Here is a 14455-nt window from a genome sequence, read left to right as displayed (position 1 = left end):
CAGCTCCTGGAAGTGCCATTATCCTGCCAAGGTACGAGCGGCACACACCCAATGTCTGGACAGCAGGCAGCTCTCTGGGGGAATTCCTCTGGCAGAGGGAGAGAGGGAATGTCTCTGATCACCTGGGTTCCAGTGCTAGATGGGCTTTGGTAACATGGTCTGATATTGGGGTTCTTCATTCCCTGACATTCTGGGAATACAGAAGCAATCTAAGCTACAGGGCCTGATGTAGCCTGTAGTTGCTCTCTCACCTCTGAGAGGGAGGGGCTTGCAGAGGGGGGAGTGTGGGTATCCCGAGGAGGGGATTCTGACAGTGAGGCCTGGGAATCCATGTAGCCAGCTGTGAGGCAGCCATCTGACCAGCTAAGGGATCAGAGCTTGAGTTAGCAGGGCCCCTGCAGGTCTCCACCAGTCCATGGCTGACATTACCCAGGAACAATGGAGAACATAAATTTCAGATTAAAAAAATAACATTTTTAATAGAATTATGCCCCAACTATTACATGGAATATATGAAGAAGGGTATATCATTCCTCAAGTACCTGAAATTTGGGGGGGGGGGCAGTACTCACATTTGCTAAGTCAGCACTCTGGTCCTGATAGGGCTCAGAGAGGATAGGGGCTCGAGCTGCCTCTGAGCCCCAGCTGCCAGGGCACACAGCAGGCCTTGTGTCTTTCATGCCCAAGGGACACAGCAGGTTCTCCAAGGGGTGGCTGGAGCCTTGTCCCAGCACCTGCTCAGCAGGGTGAGCCTCATATACCCCCTGATGCCAGGCTCACCTCCCACACACCTTCCTGGCTCTTACGGATTTCAAGGCTTCTGATGTCTGTTTCCTTTCACCTTCTTCATGCTCAAAAGTTTTCTCTATCCCCCCCCACCCCTCCTGAGCATCTTCCTTCTTCCCCCTGCCCCCCACATGCCCTGTGGGTATCCTGCTATTTTTGCCACTCCGAAACCCTTTCAGGCCTTCTCACCCACAGATCCCCCCCCCCGTTCCCCCTATACATCTGCCACTCTCTGTACTCCCAACGTCCTGGGCAGCCCCTTACGGTTCTAATGTGTGGTTACTCCCCTGCTCTGGGCTCCTGAGGGGCAAGGAGGACACTTGACTGCTCACCAAGGCTCAGTCAGGGGGAGGTTGACACCTCTTAGCAGTCCCAGGAAAGCTTGCTCTGGATCTCCAGCCACCCTGGGTGCATAGGACAGCCACTACCAGGCTCCCTCTGCAAATCCCCTATGGCCCCATCAGTACAGGCAAGAAGAAAGCAAGCAGCTCAATGCTGAAAGGAGCCCCTGGCGATCTGAGGAAGACGTGTACTATATGGGCATGTATGTGCATGCCTGCAGGCACCTGCCTTTACACATATGTGCACGTGTTCAGACACATGCTGGCAGGTGAGTGTCCACCTGAAAGAGATATGTATAACACAGGAATACACACATGTGTTTATGCATATGTGCACATATATTCACACACAGGTGTGCATAATCATCTTATAGACCTGTTTCTGTGTATGTGCACAAACACGTTCCTGTGCATACACATGTACACATATGCTGTGCACATGATAGTGTGCCAGTATGCCTGTGAATGTGTGTGTCTGCATGTATGTAAACAGGCGTGTGGCCGACAGTGATGATTTTCTCAGCACTTCCTTGCAAGAAGCAATGCCATGACAGCCAGGGGATATACCTGTGCCATGCTGTGTTTGCGTGGGGGTCTGGAGGTCTGGAGGTCCTGCAGGCCCCAGTGTCTCTGTGTAGGGTGGCCCTGGACTAATGCCAGCTTATAGACAGTCCAAGTGAGGAGAAGGGATGCTGATCTTGAAGGCCCCTGGCCCCACCCAGGACTTTGTGGCCGCAGGACTCCTGGATCCCTTGTCCTCTACAGTCTTATTCCTCAGACGACTCTCACTTCGTGCCTCTTAAGCTTCCTCAAGCTCTTTTTGGATGAAACCATGGGGCAGCCTCCTCTGGATTCCTAGTCGGTTCTTGGGCTCAGTGGATATTGTCGCCCCCTGCTGCCCATGGGAGAGATTATGGTTTAATTCCGCTCGGAGCTGGTTTTTTGATTTTGTTCTGTTTTGCTTTGTTTTTTCTCCAAGCCTCCAGCAGGGCTGGCCAGCAAGAAAACAGGGCACTTGGTAGTGTGCAGACTCCATCTAGGGAATGTAGTGAAGACAGTATAGTGGGTAAAGTGTTCACCTGCCATTCAGCCCCTAGAACCCCCATAAAAGGTGTGCAGTGGCATGTCCTTGTAATCTAAGTTGTGGAGAGGCAAGGACCAATAGCTGAATCAATGATTCCCCAGGTCCCACACAGAGACCCTCTTTCAAAAAAGGAAAAAATAAGCAAATGGTAATAATTTGGGTAACAATATCCGAGGTTGACCTTTGACCTCCATATACATATGCACACATGTGTATGTCACTTGCACAGATGAACACACACACCTGGAAGTTCCAGAGCCATTTCCCACACCAGCTGTGCAAGCTGTCCCTCAGGCAGTAGGTCCCTGGGCATTAGCTAAAGCCAGGAAGATGCCACTGGACAGTCTGAAGCACAAACCATAGCATGGCTCACTCTGTCCCAGCTAGGGCAACTTGGGAGAGCCCCAGGATAGCCTGCCTGTGTCTTCAGAGAAGTAGCCTGCTGGAGAGCTTGGGCTCCTCCTGGATGTGTGGCTTGAACACCCTGCCCTGGGCTCCAGTCCCCATCCATCAGTGAGGATCCCAACAGAATCTCGCCCATTGGGTTATCTCAAGACAGCAGAATGAGTGGCATCATTGAACTAACAGTCCAGCAGGTGTCAGCTGTTACCCGAATGCAGGTTTCACCCATGTGTCCCCATGGGGCACGCGTTGTTGGATAGTAGACATGGTGATTGCATGTAGCCACTGTGTATGCTGTTTCCTCCCTCGGAGGGGAGTTAAGGTTCTAATGATTATCTGTTGGTCCCACTGGCCTCTGGAAGTTTGTTCTAGCCTTTGCTTTGCTGGATCTAAGTTCTGTTTTAGTTCCAGGCAGTTTCCCTTAGTTCTGTGCCCCTAGCCCTTCTCACTCACAGACAGCCTGTCTGTTGCTGCCCTGAGACCCCACAGTGGCAGCCAGAACCCTCTGATGGACTGGGGCTCCTGGTCCTAGCTCCTCCCTACTGCCATAGGCTCCACTTCCTGTATCTGCCACCCTCCAGAGCTCACTCCTTACCCCTATACGACAGCTCCTTCCATTCCAGGAGCTCCTCCCTCTCTTGGTATAGTATGGGTATAAGGCATGGATGCGAGCAGAAACTAAGACTACAGAGCCCTGGCTGTGGCTTGGGTCTCCTGGAACCTGATAGCACACTGTCCACCATTCACAGGCCCACACATGGGCTATCACATTCCTTCCCACCCTCTGGTCCCCTGTCCTGCTGTCCCCCTAGGCAGCCACATACTTAATGGGGCCCTGTCTGCCATTGCTTCAGCCTTTCCGGGAATGTTCCCCTTTGATCAGGGCCTCCCTCTCCTTCTCTGTGCTCCCCCCAACCCATGCTGTAGCCCCTATATGAATTTTGGTAGCCCCTATGCAAATGAACCTGCACAGCTTCAGGTCTGTGGCAAAGACTCCATTCCCCATCCCTACCCCCCACCTCACACTTCGTGGGGCTGAGTGTCCTCTGGAGCAAGCAGGCAGAGGAACTCTGTTTTGAGTTCCAGTGAAAGGACGGCAGCCAGGCACTGAGAGACAGCTGGCACTGGGTCACTGGGCGCAGTGGTGATGACATTAGGAGCATGGCAGCTGGTGCCACCCTCACTGGCCTCACCCTCTGGCACGGCTCTTCATTCGCTCCAGACCTTCGGCGCTGCAGACTGGGAAGTCTTCCATATCGGCGAGAGGATCTTCCTCGCTGTGGCGAACAGTCACAGCTACGACGTGCAGATGCAGGCGCAGAACGATTCCTATGTCCTCAGCTCTGTCATCTACGAGCTGAATGTCACAGCACAGAACTTCGTCAAGTTCCAGGACATCCCCACCTGCAGGTACCAACCAGGGGATTGGATGGGTGAAGCAAGTCTGTGGGTGGGCGATACCAGAAGTCCTGTCAGACTCTCCCCAACATCCTCCCAGGATTCCTCTAGGAGGACTCTCACTAGCTCCAAGTAAAATACAGCTGCAGCCACACTGTCCACAGAGCAGAGCCACCTGCCTGAGCTCCAGGCTAGCATTCTCAGCCTTTGGGTCGTGACCCCTTTAGGAAGGTCACATATTAGATATCCTGTATGTAAGATTTTTATATTACAATTTATAACAGCAGCAAAATTGCAGTTAGGAAGTTGCAACAAAAATAGTTTTATGGTTGGGGGGTCATGACAACCTGAGGAACTATATTAAAAGGTCGCAGCATTAGGAAGGTTGAGAAACACTGGCTAGGCCCAGAGTGGTTGCCAACCCAAAATGCAGCAGGAGCTCTCACAGGGTTCTTCAAGCTTTGGGGGACATTCACAGCCCCTCCTGAGTGCCAGGCACTCCTCAGCCTGAGAGGTAAAACACTGAGTGAACTTAGACTCTTCAGAGAAAAACTCTAAGGCCGACGTCAAGTAAAATGGTGAGATTGGCGTCTGTGACATCACAGGGCCACACAGGCACTGTGTGTTCATGGGACACACAGCTGTAAGTGAAGGGGGGAGCAGCCGTAGGCTGCACTCTGCACACAGGCCACAGCCAGGGTTGCTCCAGAAACAGGAGACTTTAGTAGGGCAGGTAAGGAAGGGAGGACAAACCCTCTACTCAGGCCCAGTCTTCTGACTGAGAGGTACCCACCCACAATCTTTACTTTTGAAAAATCTTATTTTTTTTTAATTTAAAAAATAAAAAGGACTCCTGGGACAAAGAACAAAAAGAAGTAACAGCAGTGCCCAGCTCAACCCAGATCCGCTCCCACCCGAGCTGCTCGTGGCTTCTGGGCCAGGTGGACCCTGAAGGGAGCACATTTCCTCCCCAGGCACCCATGTCTGGAGCTGTGTGTCTGCTGAGAATGAGTCTTAGAATAAAGCACCCACTAGGCCTTTTGGAAGGGAATTTGGAAGAAAACAAGTATAAAGAGAATCTGTGGTTAGAAACCATTGCGGATGAGCTGAAGAGGCCGCCTTGTGATTAAGAGTGCTGCTCTTCCAGAGGACTTGAATTGCATTTCCGGATCCCACATGGGGCATCGCACAACCCCTTCTAACTCCAACTCCAGGGCATCCGATGCCCTCTTCTGACCTCTGTGGGCATTGCACACACATGTACCAAGCTTCTTTTTGGGCCACCAACCAATCACGACATGGAGACTTATTATTAGTTTTGATTCTAGGTCTTGTAACTTAACCTGTTTCTCTTCATCTACATTTTGCCTTGGGGCTTTTGAACCTTTCCTTTCTGTTTGTATGTCCTACTTTTTCTGCTTCTTCTGTGTCTGGCTGGCTGGTGGTTGGCTGGCTCGGTGTCTCCCTCTCTTCCTCCCTCATTCTCTCATTCTTCCAAGCCTAAATTTCTCCTCCTATTTATTTTCTCTGCCTGCCAGCCCCACCTATCCCTCTGCTGTCTAGTTATGGCCATTCAGCTCTTTATTAGATCAATCAGGTGCCTTAGGCAGGCAAGGTAAGACAGCAACACTTTATCTCATAATTAAACAAACGCAGCAGAAACAATGTAACACATCTTTACATGGTTCATGAATGAAGCAGAAACAATGTAACACATCTTTACATGGTTCATGAATGCAGCAGAAACAATGTAACACATCTTTACACTGTTCACGAATGCAACAGAAACAAATGTAACACATCTTTCCATAGTTAAATATTTCCTAACACACTTAAAATAAATCTTAAAAATAAAAGAGAGGAAGCAGTTGGAGCAAGAAGGTGGCCTGCCCAGCGTGGGGCCAGCATCAGCTCTGCAAAGGCCTTGGTATCCTCACCTTGCTTCCTGTCTCCTCAGTGCCCTGGACTGGGAGTTCTTCTCTGTGGGAGAAGATCACTTCCTGGTGGTTGCAAACTCCTTTGATGGAAACACCTTTTCAGTGAACAGTATTATTTACAGGTAAGGACTGCTGATGGCCGACTTTCATCCTCCCATGTCAGGGTTCATAGTGGCGGGGGTTGGGAGGGCTCCCCTACCCTCACAGGTGACCACTGATTCAGAGCAAGTAGAGACCATCAGGCTGAGGGTGTGTTTTCCCAGGCCCAGCCAGGGCAAGGAATCTGATGCCAGGTTGCACCTGCTAGAGGGCAAGCCATTAGGCCACACCCCTCAGATAATGACTGGCAGCTAAAAATGCATAGATGGGTATGCTAAGTGGGAATTTATGAGGTTCAGTTTTTTCTTACATTATAACAATTTCCTTGCATCTTAATAGTGTTTTTATTATTATTATTATTATTATTTTGAGTGTTTCAGCATGAGTGGGGTGTTGTTTCCATGGGCAGAATCTCATCAGTTTTTGCAGCTAGTCACCTGACCAAATTGTCTTGCCTTCTCTTGGGAGGAGTCTCAGTGACTCTAGCCACTGACTGTCTCTGCCACGAAGGTAGTGGCGCCCTTAGCTGACAAGGCCTCTATTGCTTAGTTAGGTGCCTAACTAGCTCGAAGTTCCAGAACTATCTTGCACAGCAGTGGTGGTGGTTAACAGTTCTGCCCCTGGCTTTGATCTAAGGTCATGCTGAGTGGCCTGCCTGGTCCCTGATTTCCTTAGGGGTCCCTAGCACTTGCAGCAGGAGATGCTGATCCTCCGGTGTGATGATGAACAATGAGAGATTTGTTCCAAGCTGAGCGGCTGAGGCCGACTCGGAATTTTTCATCCTCCTAGATTCCAACTCCAGCTCAGACTCTGATTTACAAAGGAAGTGAAACTTGCCCTTGACATCATGAAGTCTATAACTTTATAAGGATGTGATGCAGCTTCTATCTGCACTCGTGGCTAGAGCAGCTTAAATACTAGTGTGTCGATTTCTGTCATTGGGTTAAATTCATTTCTGGGCCTCAGACCTCTTTGTGAGCCCCTCCTCCATGCTTACCATCTTCTTCAGGTGTCCTGAAACGCTCCAGTCACCTGTAGTTTATGAGAAAAGTTAGGATGGCTTTGCTTAGACTTTCAGGCTTGTTGCTATAGTCTTTTGAACATGATAGCGTAATTTTTAAAAGATATGTTGAAGGGGAAGCTGGAGAGATGGCTTAGTGGTTAAGAGCAATCTTTGCCCTTCCAGAGGATCTGATTTGGTTCTCAACTCCCATATAGTGACTCACAAGCATTCATAACTCCAATTCTAGGGGGTCCAACCCCTTCTTCTGGCCTCTGTGGGCACCAAGCATGTGCATGATGCCCATGCATATACACAAGCAAAACACTCATGCACATAAAATAAAAGAAACAAATGTAAAAGAAAAAAAGTGTAATGTATGTCGAAGAATAATAGCCAAAAATCTTTTAAAAAATAATATTGAGTGCACGCCTTTAATCCCAGCACTTGGGAGGCAGAGGCAGGTGGATCTCTGTGAGTTCGAGACCAGCCTGGTCTACAAGAGCTAGCTCCAGGACAGGCTCCAAAACCACAGAGAAACCCTGTCTCAAAAAACCAATAATAATAATAATAATAATAATATTGAAAAGACTTGGGAGATGTTGGAGTCAGTCAAGTGCTTGCTGAACAAGGACATGAGTTTGATTCCCAGCACCCACATACAAGTCATCCCATGTGTGTAATCCCAGAACTGGGGAGGTAGAGATAAGCAGGTCTGTGGGGCTCTTCAGCCAGCCAGCCCAGCCAGATCAATGAACTCTGGGTTCAATAAGAGATCCTGAGAAAATCAGATGGGGTGATTGAGTACCCCAAGTCTATCTCTGGCCTTCACACATATGTACATACAAACCAGCACACACATGCTCACGCACATGCATGCATGCATACACACACACACACAACACAGAGGAATAGTGGAGGAGGAACCTACTAACATGTAAATAAACTTGGGTGGATTTTGCCAAAGGTAAATCGATAGGTGATTGGGCCAAAGTGTGGTTCAGTGATAGAGCACTTGCCTGCCATATCCAAGGCCTGGTTCCATTCCCAACACTGCAAAATAAATAAATAAATAAATAAATGATTTTTTTTTTGGACAGGCAGATAGAATAGAATACAGCCCAAAACAACTAGCAATCCACGCTCACCTAATCCAATTGATTGTTGAATTCCAAGTCAATGGATAGGGTATTGTTTATAAAATAACTCATAGAATCACCTATCTCAAACAGAGCAGAGCTTTCCCTACTTTATACCCATGGACAGAAAATTAATCTTATATGGATAAAAAATCCAAATGTAAAACACTTCAACAGTGAAAATAACAGAAGAAAAGCTAAGGGGACCTTGTATCACCTCAAACATGTGGAAAATGCAGGCTGGGAGTTACTGGACTCCTCAAAATCAGAGAGCCCCACTCTCCCCACATGTAGGAACCCTGCTGATTAACAGCCAATGCTTCTAACCTGGGAAAATGGGTGACCCCTATGAGCAAGAATATTCAGTGGAATACAGTGGAGTGTGGCACTGGCGTGTTGAGGTAGCCCTTGCCTGCTGGTTTTGAGGGTCAATACCTATCAATAAAATAATCTTGAAAAATATTAACATCAGAGCCACTGGTGCCCTTTGACCTAGGAGTTGATCACTCAGAGACTCTGTCCTATGGTCATGAAGTCACCTACAGGAAACATGTCCTTTTTCAAAAGGAATCTGCTGACCTCAGAGTGCAGAACAAAGCCTGTAGCTGCCAAGGCTGACGGCAGAAAGCACTATGCCTGGAGTGAGCCTGTTTCTAAGGCTTGAGACAGAAACAGCCAGCACTCCTGACTGCACACCCCCAAATACTTAGGGTGCCTGAACAGGCTCCTGGGTAGATTGTAAGGGAGGTTCAGGATCTCGGATGGGGCAGATTCTCTCCTGGGCCTCAGTTCCTCACTTGACCCTGGAAGCATGTCCCCTGCACGCATGTCCCCTGCACGCATGTCCCCTGCACTGGTGCCAAGGGGACCAAGCTGACTATTCCTCCCACAGGTGGCAAGGCTATGAGGGCTTCGTGGCGGTCCACAAACTCCCCACCTTTGGCTGCCGGGACTGGGAGGCCTTTAATACCACTGCTGGCTCTTACCTCATCTACTCCAGCGCCAAAGAACCCCTCTCCAGGGTCCTGAAGCTGCGGACTGGTTGAAGTTACCCAGGACCCCACTTGCCTCCTCTCCCTTCCCCCACCCCCTCCCAGCAGCTGGGCCTGAGCAGAAGGCAAGACCCACCCAACCCTCTTGGGTCTTGGGGTAGGTGAAGATGCCTTAATCTCTCCACCCTCTCTGAGCTGGCTCTTTTCCCCTCCCTCAGCTGGTGACTGTACCAGAGCCACAGTCCCGGTGACTGGTGGCCATATTTCAGGTGACCCTGGGATCCTTTAGGCTGAGGCCCAGGGCTGCCACCCAGTTTTGGTGCTCCCAGCCTGTGTCCTACAGGAATTCTGCCTTAAAGGGACAGTTGCTATCACATTTTACCTCAAACACAGGGACCCTGGAAGTCTCTAGGGCCCCAGCTCTCCCAGCCACCCCTAATGTGCAGTCCTGATGTGAGTGTCATGACCAACACCTATTTATTGTATTTTATCTACATGTAAATATATTTATATTGCTCTTTACAAAAAGTGTGGATGGCATGTCTTTCTTTCGAGGTCTCAGTAGTGGACTCATTCAGAGAAAAATGTCCTTCTGCAGAGGGCTTCTTCCCCTGACATCAGCTTGCTCATAAAAAGCACCAAGGCAAAGTTAGGTTAGAAATTCCAAGCTCCTATGTGGTGTGTGTCTCCCTTCCTCAGGACCCCCATCATGGGGACATGGGTGCCATCACTAGCTGAACTCCAGCCTCAACACTGCAGTGAGCTAGGTGCACACAAAGGAACCCAAGAAAAAGCCAGCTTGCTCCTTTCCATGGCCAGGCCCAGCATGAGGCCCTATGCTTCTCTAAATGGTTCTAGAAGTGGTGTAGATACCTTATGAGCAGCGCAGAGGGCATGGATACCGAGAGACCCCAGTATGGCAGGGAGGACAGGGCACTGAGCCATCTCTAGGGTAGGCAAGAAGCAATGAAACCTTGAGAGACAGCCCCTATGAGAGATTCAGGGGCACAGGCCTGCCACTTTGGGTCCTGGAGTCAGAAACCATTGGCAGGCTGGGGGGTTAGGCTGTACAGGGGAGCTCAGCCACCCTGTTTCCAGACCTTTCTCCAGCTGCCAGAGCTGGAACCAGGAGGCATGTCCAGGACCTCAACTGCTGTGAGCATACTCAGGGGACCCTGTTGTTGGTACCTTGAAGCCCCAGGTGGACTTTGAATGAGAGCCCCAAACATCTCTTTTCTATATACTACTGAGTGTCAGCACCTGTGTGGTCACCAAAGCATTGCTTCAGAGTTGACTTGAAATGGACTTTCTCTTGCACACCTGAATGCAATTCACAAAGGGACTGAAAAAAAGGAAAACGATGCAGAAAGAGCATCGTACATCCAGGTAGCTTTTTGTTTCATTGTTTGGGCTTTTTTTTTTTCTCACAAGGTCTTGTTGTAACCCCCACTGGCTTCAGATTTACTGTGTAGCCAGAACTGGCCTTGATTTTCCGGCCTCAGCTTCCTAAGTACTGGGGATACAGGTGTGTGCTTCCTTGTACAGTTCCTAAATATTTTTCAGCCAGCTGACCTGAAATCAGTAGTGACCCAGACCGTAGGCCACACCAGAGTGAGAAGCCAGCGCTGACTGAAGGAAAGCTGGGCACACCAGCTCTCAATGCTGACCGAGTAAGTAGGAAACTTGGCCAGATCGGCATGAGGAAAGAAAGCACTTGGTGAATTCAGGATGGGTCTCTGAAGGCCCTCAGACTCCTTCTTGTCCATGAAGTCCCCGCCTGGCTCCTGGTCCAAGAGGAACCCACCTTCCCAGCCATGCTGCTTCTACCTCCCTGCCACCACACCCACATCTGAGGATGATGCTTGCTCCACGGATCAGTCCAGGTTCTGTTGAGGGAGGTCCTTGAGATCTGGGCAGGCCTGGGTTTGATGATCCCATATACCTATGAATAGAGCCAAATAAAGCCCCTGTTCAGTGGTTCCCATAGAGACCTGGGTATCATCTAACTTCTGCCTTTCCCTACTTCCCACACCGTGAGCTATGCCACTGTGCCCATGTCTGCCCCTAGAGACAAAACTCTTGACTTATGCCGTAAGAGCCATGGCTGGCACAGGAGGGTACCATCTGTCCTGAACTGAAGGGAAACTGGGTACCCTGTGGCTCCCCATCCCAATAAGGGTCCCTTTCTGCCATCACTGCTCTGGCCACTGGTCATGAGAACTGGAGAGGCTGAGGTATCCCCAAGGAGGTCCCAGTGACAGCACCTCACTTCCCATATAGCTTCTCTGCAGGTGACCAGGTCTCTTGAAACCAGCAGGAATCTCTCAGAAGGGCCACCCTGCCTCACTTGTGCCCTGCCCTCTGCAGCTCTCCCTGATCCTCTTAGCTCAGCACTTGCTGGAGGCACAACACCTGTTAGCAGAGCCACTGGGGTCAGAGCCGGGGCCTGAACAGCCCCCAGTCACCCACGGTCCAGTCCTTGTCCTCGATAGACCAATTAGACAGGATGGAAGCCAAAAGGAGACTCAGTCTGGCCGCACTGGGAAGAGGAACAAATATACAGCAACTCCACAGGTGGGCTCACTTAGGTTTAAAGAGAGGGCACGCGGTTTGAGTAACTAAGCAATCCTGGCCAAGGTGTGGTCCCGTCCATCACTGAGCCATCTTTGTCTGGGCTCTGGGCTCTCCTGCAAGGTGGCCTGACAAGTTGTCAGAATTATGGGAAATCTCTCCTGGAAGACATAAGATAACTAGCCTTTTCCTTCTCCCAGCATGAGACTCTGGGAGTAATTCCAGTTCCTTCATGTCAAGTTCCTCGATGTCTGATGTCGGGGGGTGAGGAGGGAGGGTGCATAGGTGTCTCTGTAGCATGTCTTCATTCCCATCAGGATGATGGGAATCTCTTCATCCCATCAGGAAGACTGCACACTTGCCTTCGCTTCTATGAGATTCGGATCACCTCTGCGAAGGAGCCCCAGGCCAGACCTGCTCTCCTCCAACTGGATGTAGATATTTGAGCGCAATCAGAGCCCTCTATTTCCAAACACTGGGCCTGTGGCTGGGAGATGTGTGTGCTCCAGAAGGGGGGGGGGCAGTGGGACTTGGCTGATCTGGGTGAGCCTGGGCAGAACTTCTGTCATGAGACAGGCTAGGAAGCCTCACAGGAGTGTGGATGAGTTCTATAGGGAGCTGCAGCTGTGGCCCTAGGGCCGGAGCCTGGCCGGTTTTGGCACCTGGCCCTGGGTAGCCAGGGGCCTTGTGTGTCTGAGCCCTGGCTTTCCTGACTCCAGGATAGTAGACTAAGAATGCCAGGCAAAGTTGGGCGGTGGTGGCGCACACCTTCTATCCCAGAACTCAAGAAGCAGAAGCAGGTGGATCTCTCTGAGTCTGAGGCCAGTCTGGTCTACAAAGTGATTTCCAGGACAGCCAAGGATATTATATAGAGAAACTCTGTCTTGAAACAAAACAAAACAAAATAAACAAACAAAATAATGCTGGCTAAAAATACAAAATACTCCGTGAAAGCTGAACTTCACACAAATGCGGATTTTTAGAACGTTTAACTGTAACCCAAATATAGCACTAGGGCAGAGCAGGCAACCTGGGGGAAGGGCTCATTCCACAAGCAGACTCCCTGGCACACAGGCAGGTGACTAGTCCCACAAAAGGGGAGAGGTTGACTCACCCCCAGGCGCCAGAGAGCCCAACTTTTATCCTGTGATAGTTTGGGTGTCAGTTTGGAAAGCACGTGTAGATGTGGTGCAGGAGAATTGTCTGTATTCTGTCAATCATGTTTTAAATAAATGCTGATTGGCCAGGCAGGAAGTATAGGCGGGTCAACCAGACAGGAAGTAGAGGCAGGGTGATGAGAATAGGAGAATGCTGGGAAGGAGGAAGCCCATTCCTCACCATTTCTGCCCAGATCACCTAAGAAGCAGGATGTGACCTACCTCGCTGAGAAAGGTACTGAGCCCTGTGGCTAACATAAATAAGAATAAGGGGTTAATATAAGCTACAAGAGCTAATAAGACTGAGATAACGGGCCGATCAGTTTATATCTAATGTAGACTCTCTGTGTGGTTTTCTTGGGGCCTAACGACTGTGGGAACTGGGCAGGACAGAAACCCCAACAAGCAGACCCTCGTATTACATAGATGGGATGATTTTTCTTTTTTTTTTAATACTTTTTAAAAATATTTTTATTTCATTTTATGTGTACTGGTGTTTTGCCTGCATGTATGTCTACGTGTGAGGGTTCCAGGTCCTCTGGAACTGGAGTTACAGACAGACACACCTGTGAGCTGCCATATGGGTGCTAGGAATTGAACCTGGATCCTTTGGAAGAGCAGCCAGTGCTCTTAACTACCAAGCCATCTCTCCAGCTCCAATTTTTTCCTTTATTCTTATCTCATATAATACATACTGACTCTAACCTTCCCCACCTCCTCTCCTCCCGTTCTCCCCCACCTTCCCTCTCCCCCAGATCCACGCTTTCTCCTTTTCCCTTCAGAAAAGAGCAGGCCTCCCAGGTGATGTCAATTGACCACAGCACAAGATGGAATAAAGCTGGGCACAAACCCTCACATTAAAGCTGGACAAGGCAACCCATTGGGAGGAAATGGGGCCCATAGGCAGACAAAAGAGTCAGAGATACCCCTACTCCCACTGTTAGGAGTCACACAAGAACACTTAGCTGCACAACTGTAACATTTATGCAAAGGACCTAGCTCAGACCCATGCAGGCTCCGTGGTGGCTGCTTCAGTCTTGGTAAGCCCCTATTAGCCCATGGCCGTCTGACCTTGAGGTCAAGCAGACAGTTGGGCTCCATGTGATCCACTGAAGGCCTGATTAGGCCAGGGGCTTGCAGGTCAGTGAATAGGTCTTCTTTGTCTGCAAGCATTTCTAGCTTCTCCAGTCTGTGAGCCCAGGCTACTGGAGTGACCATGATTACCAGACTCACGGTCGCAGGCTCAGTCCCAAGACCCCTGTTTGTTTTGCGCTTCTCTGGCCTGTGTGTGTTCTCCCCACCACTTTCCCCTCTCTGTTTTTATTTATCCTATAATTTCTAGGACTCGGACATGAACCCAGGGCCTTGTGCATGCCAGGCAAGCACTCTACCTCTGAGCTAAATTCCCAGCTCCTCCCTGCTTTTTATTTTGAGACACGATCGTACCAAATTACTCACCCTGTAGCCCAAGCTAACCTGTAACTTGGGATCCTCTTGCCTCAGCCTCCAAAGAGGCTGGAATGACAGGCCTGTACCTGGCTGGTTCTGT

General features: G+C 49.8%; 1 protein-coding gene across 1 annotated transcript in view; it reads left to right on the top strand.

Moving 5' to 3' along the window:
- The window catches only part of Tspear (thrombospondin type laminin G domain and EAR repeats), a 147957-nt gene extending 138453 nt beyond the window's left edge, over positions 1-9504 (top strand). Inside the window, exons 11-13 of the mRNA XM_050141940.1 lie at positions 3836-4023; positions 5969-6070; positions 9079-9504. Coding sequence (XP_049997897.1) covers positions 3836-4023; positions 5969-6070; positions 9079-9232 — 444 coding nt within the window. The 3' untranslated portion in view covers positions 9233-9504. The remainder of the gene's footprint in view (positions 1-3835; positions 4024-5968; positions 6071-9078) is intronic.
- The last annotated feature ends 4951 nt before the right edge of the window (positions 9505-14455 follow it).

The sequence above is a fragment of the Alexandromys fortis genome, unplaced genomic scaffold, assembly GCF_014885135.2.
Source record: "Alexandromys fortis isolate MF-2015 unplaced genomic scaffold, M_Fortis_MF-2015_v1.1 scaffold_9, whole genome shotgun sequence".
NCBI classification, from domain to species: domain Eukaryota; kingdom Metazoa; phylum Chordata; class Mammalia; order Rodentia; family Cricetidae; genus Alexandromys; species Alexandromys fortis.
This window is presented reverse-complemented; position numbering and strand designations above follow the sequence as displayed.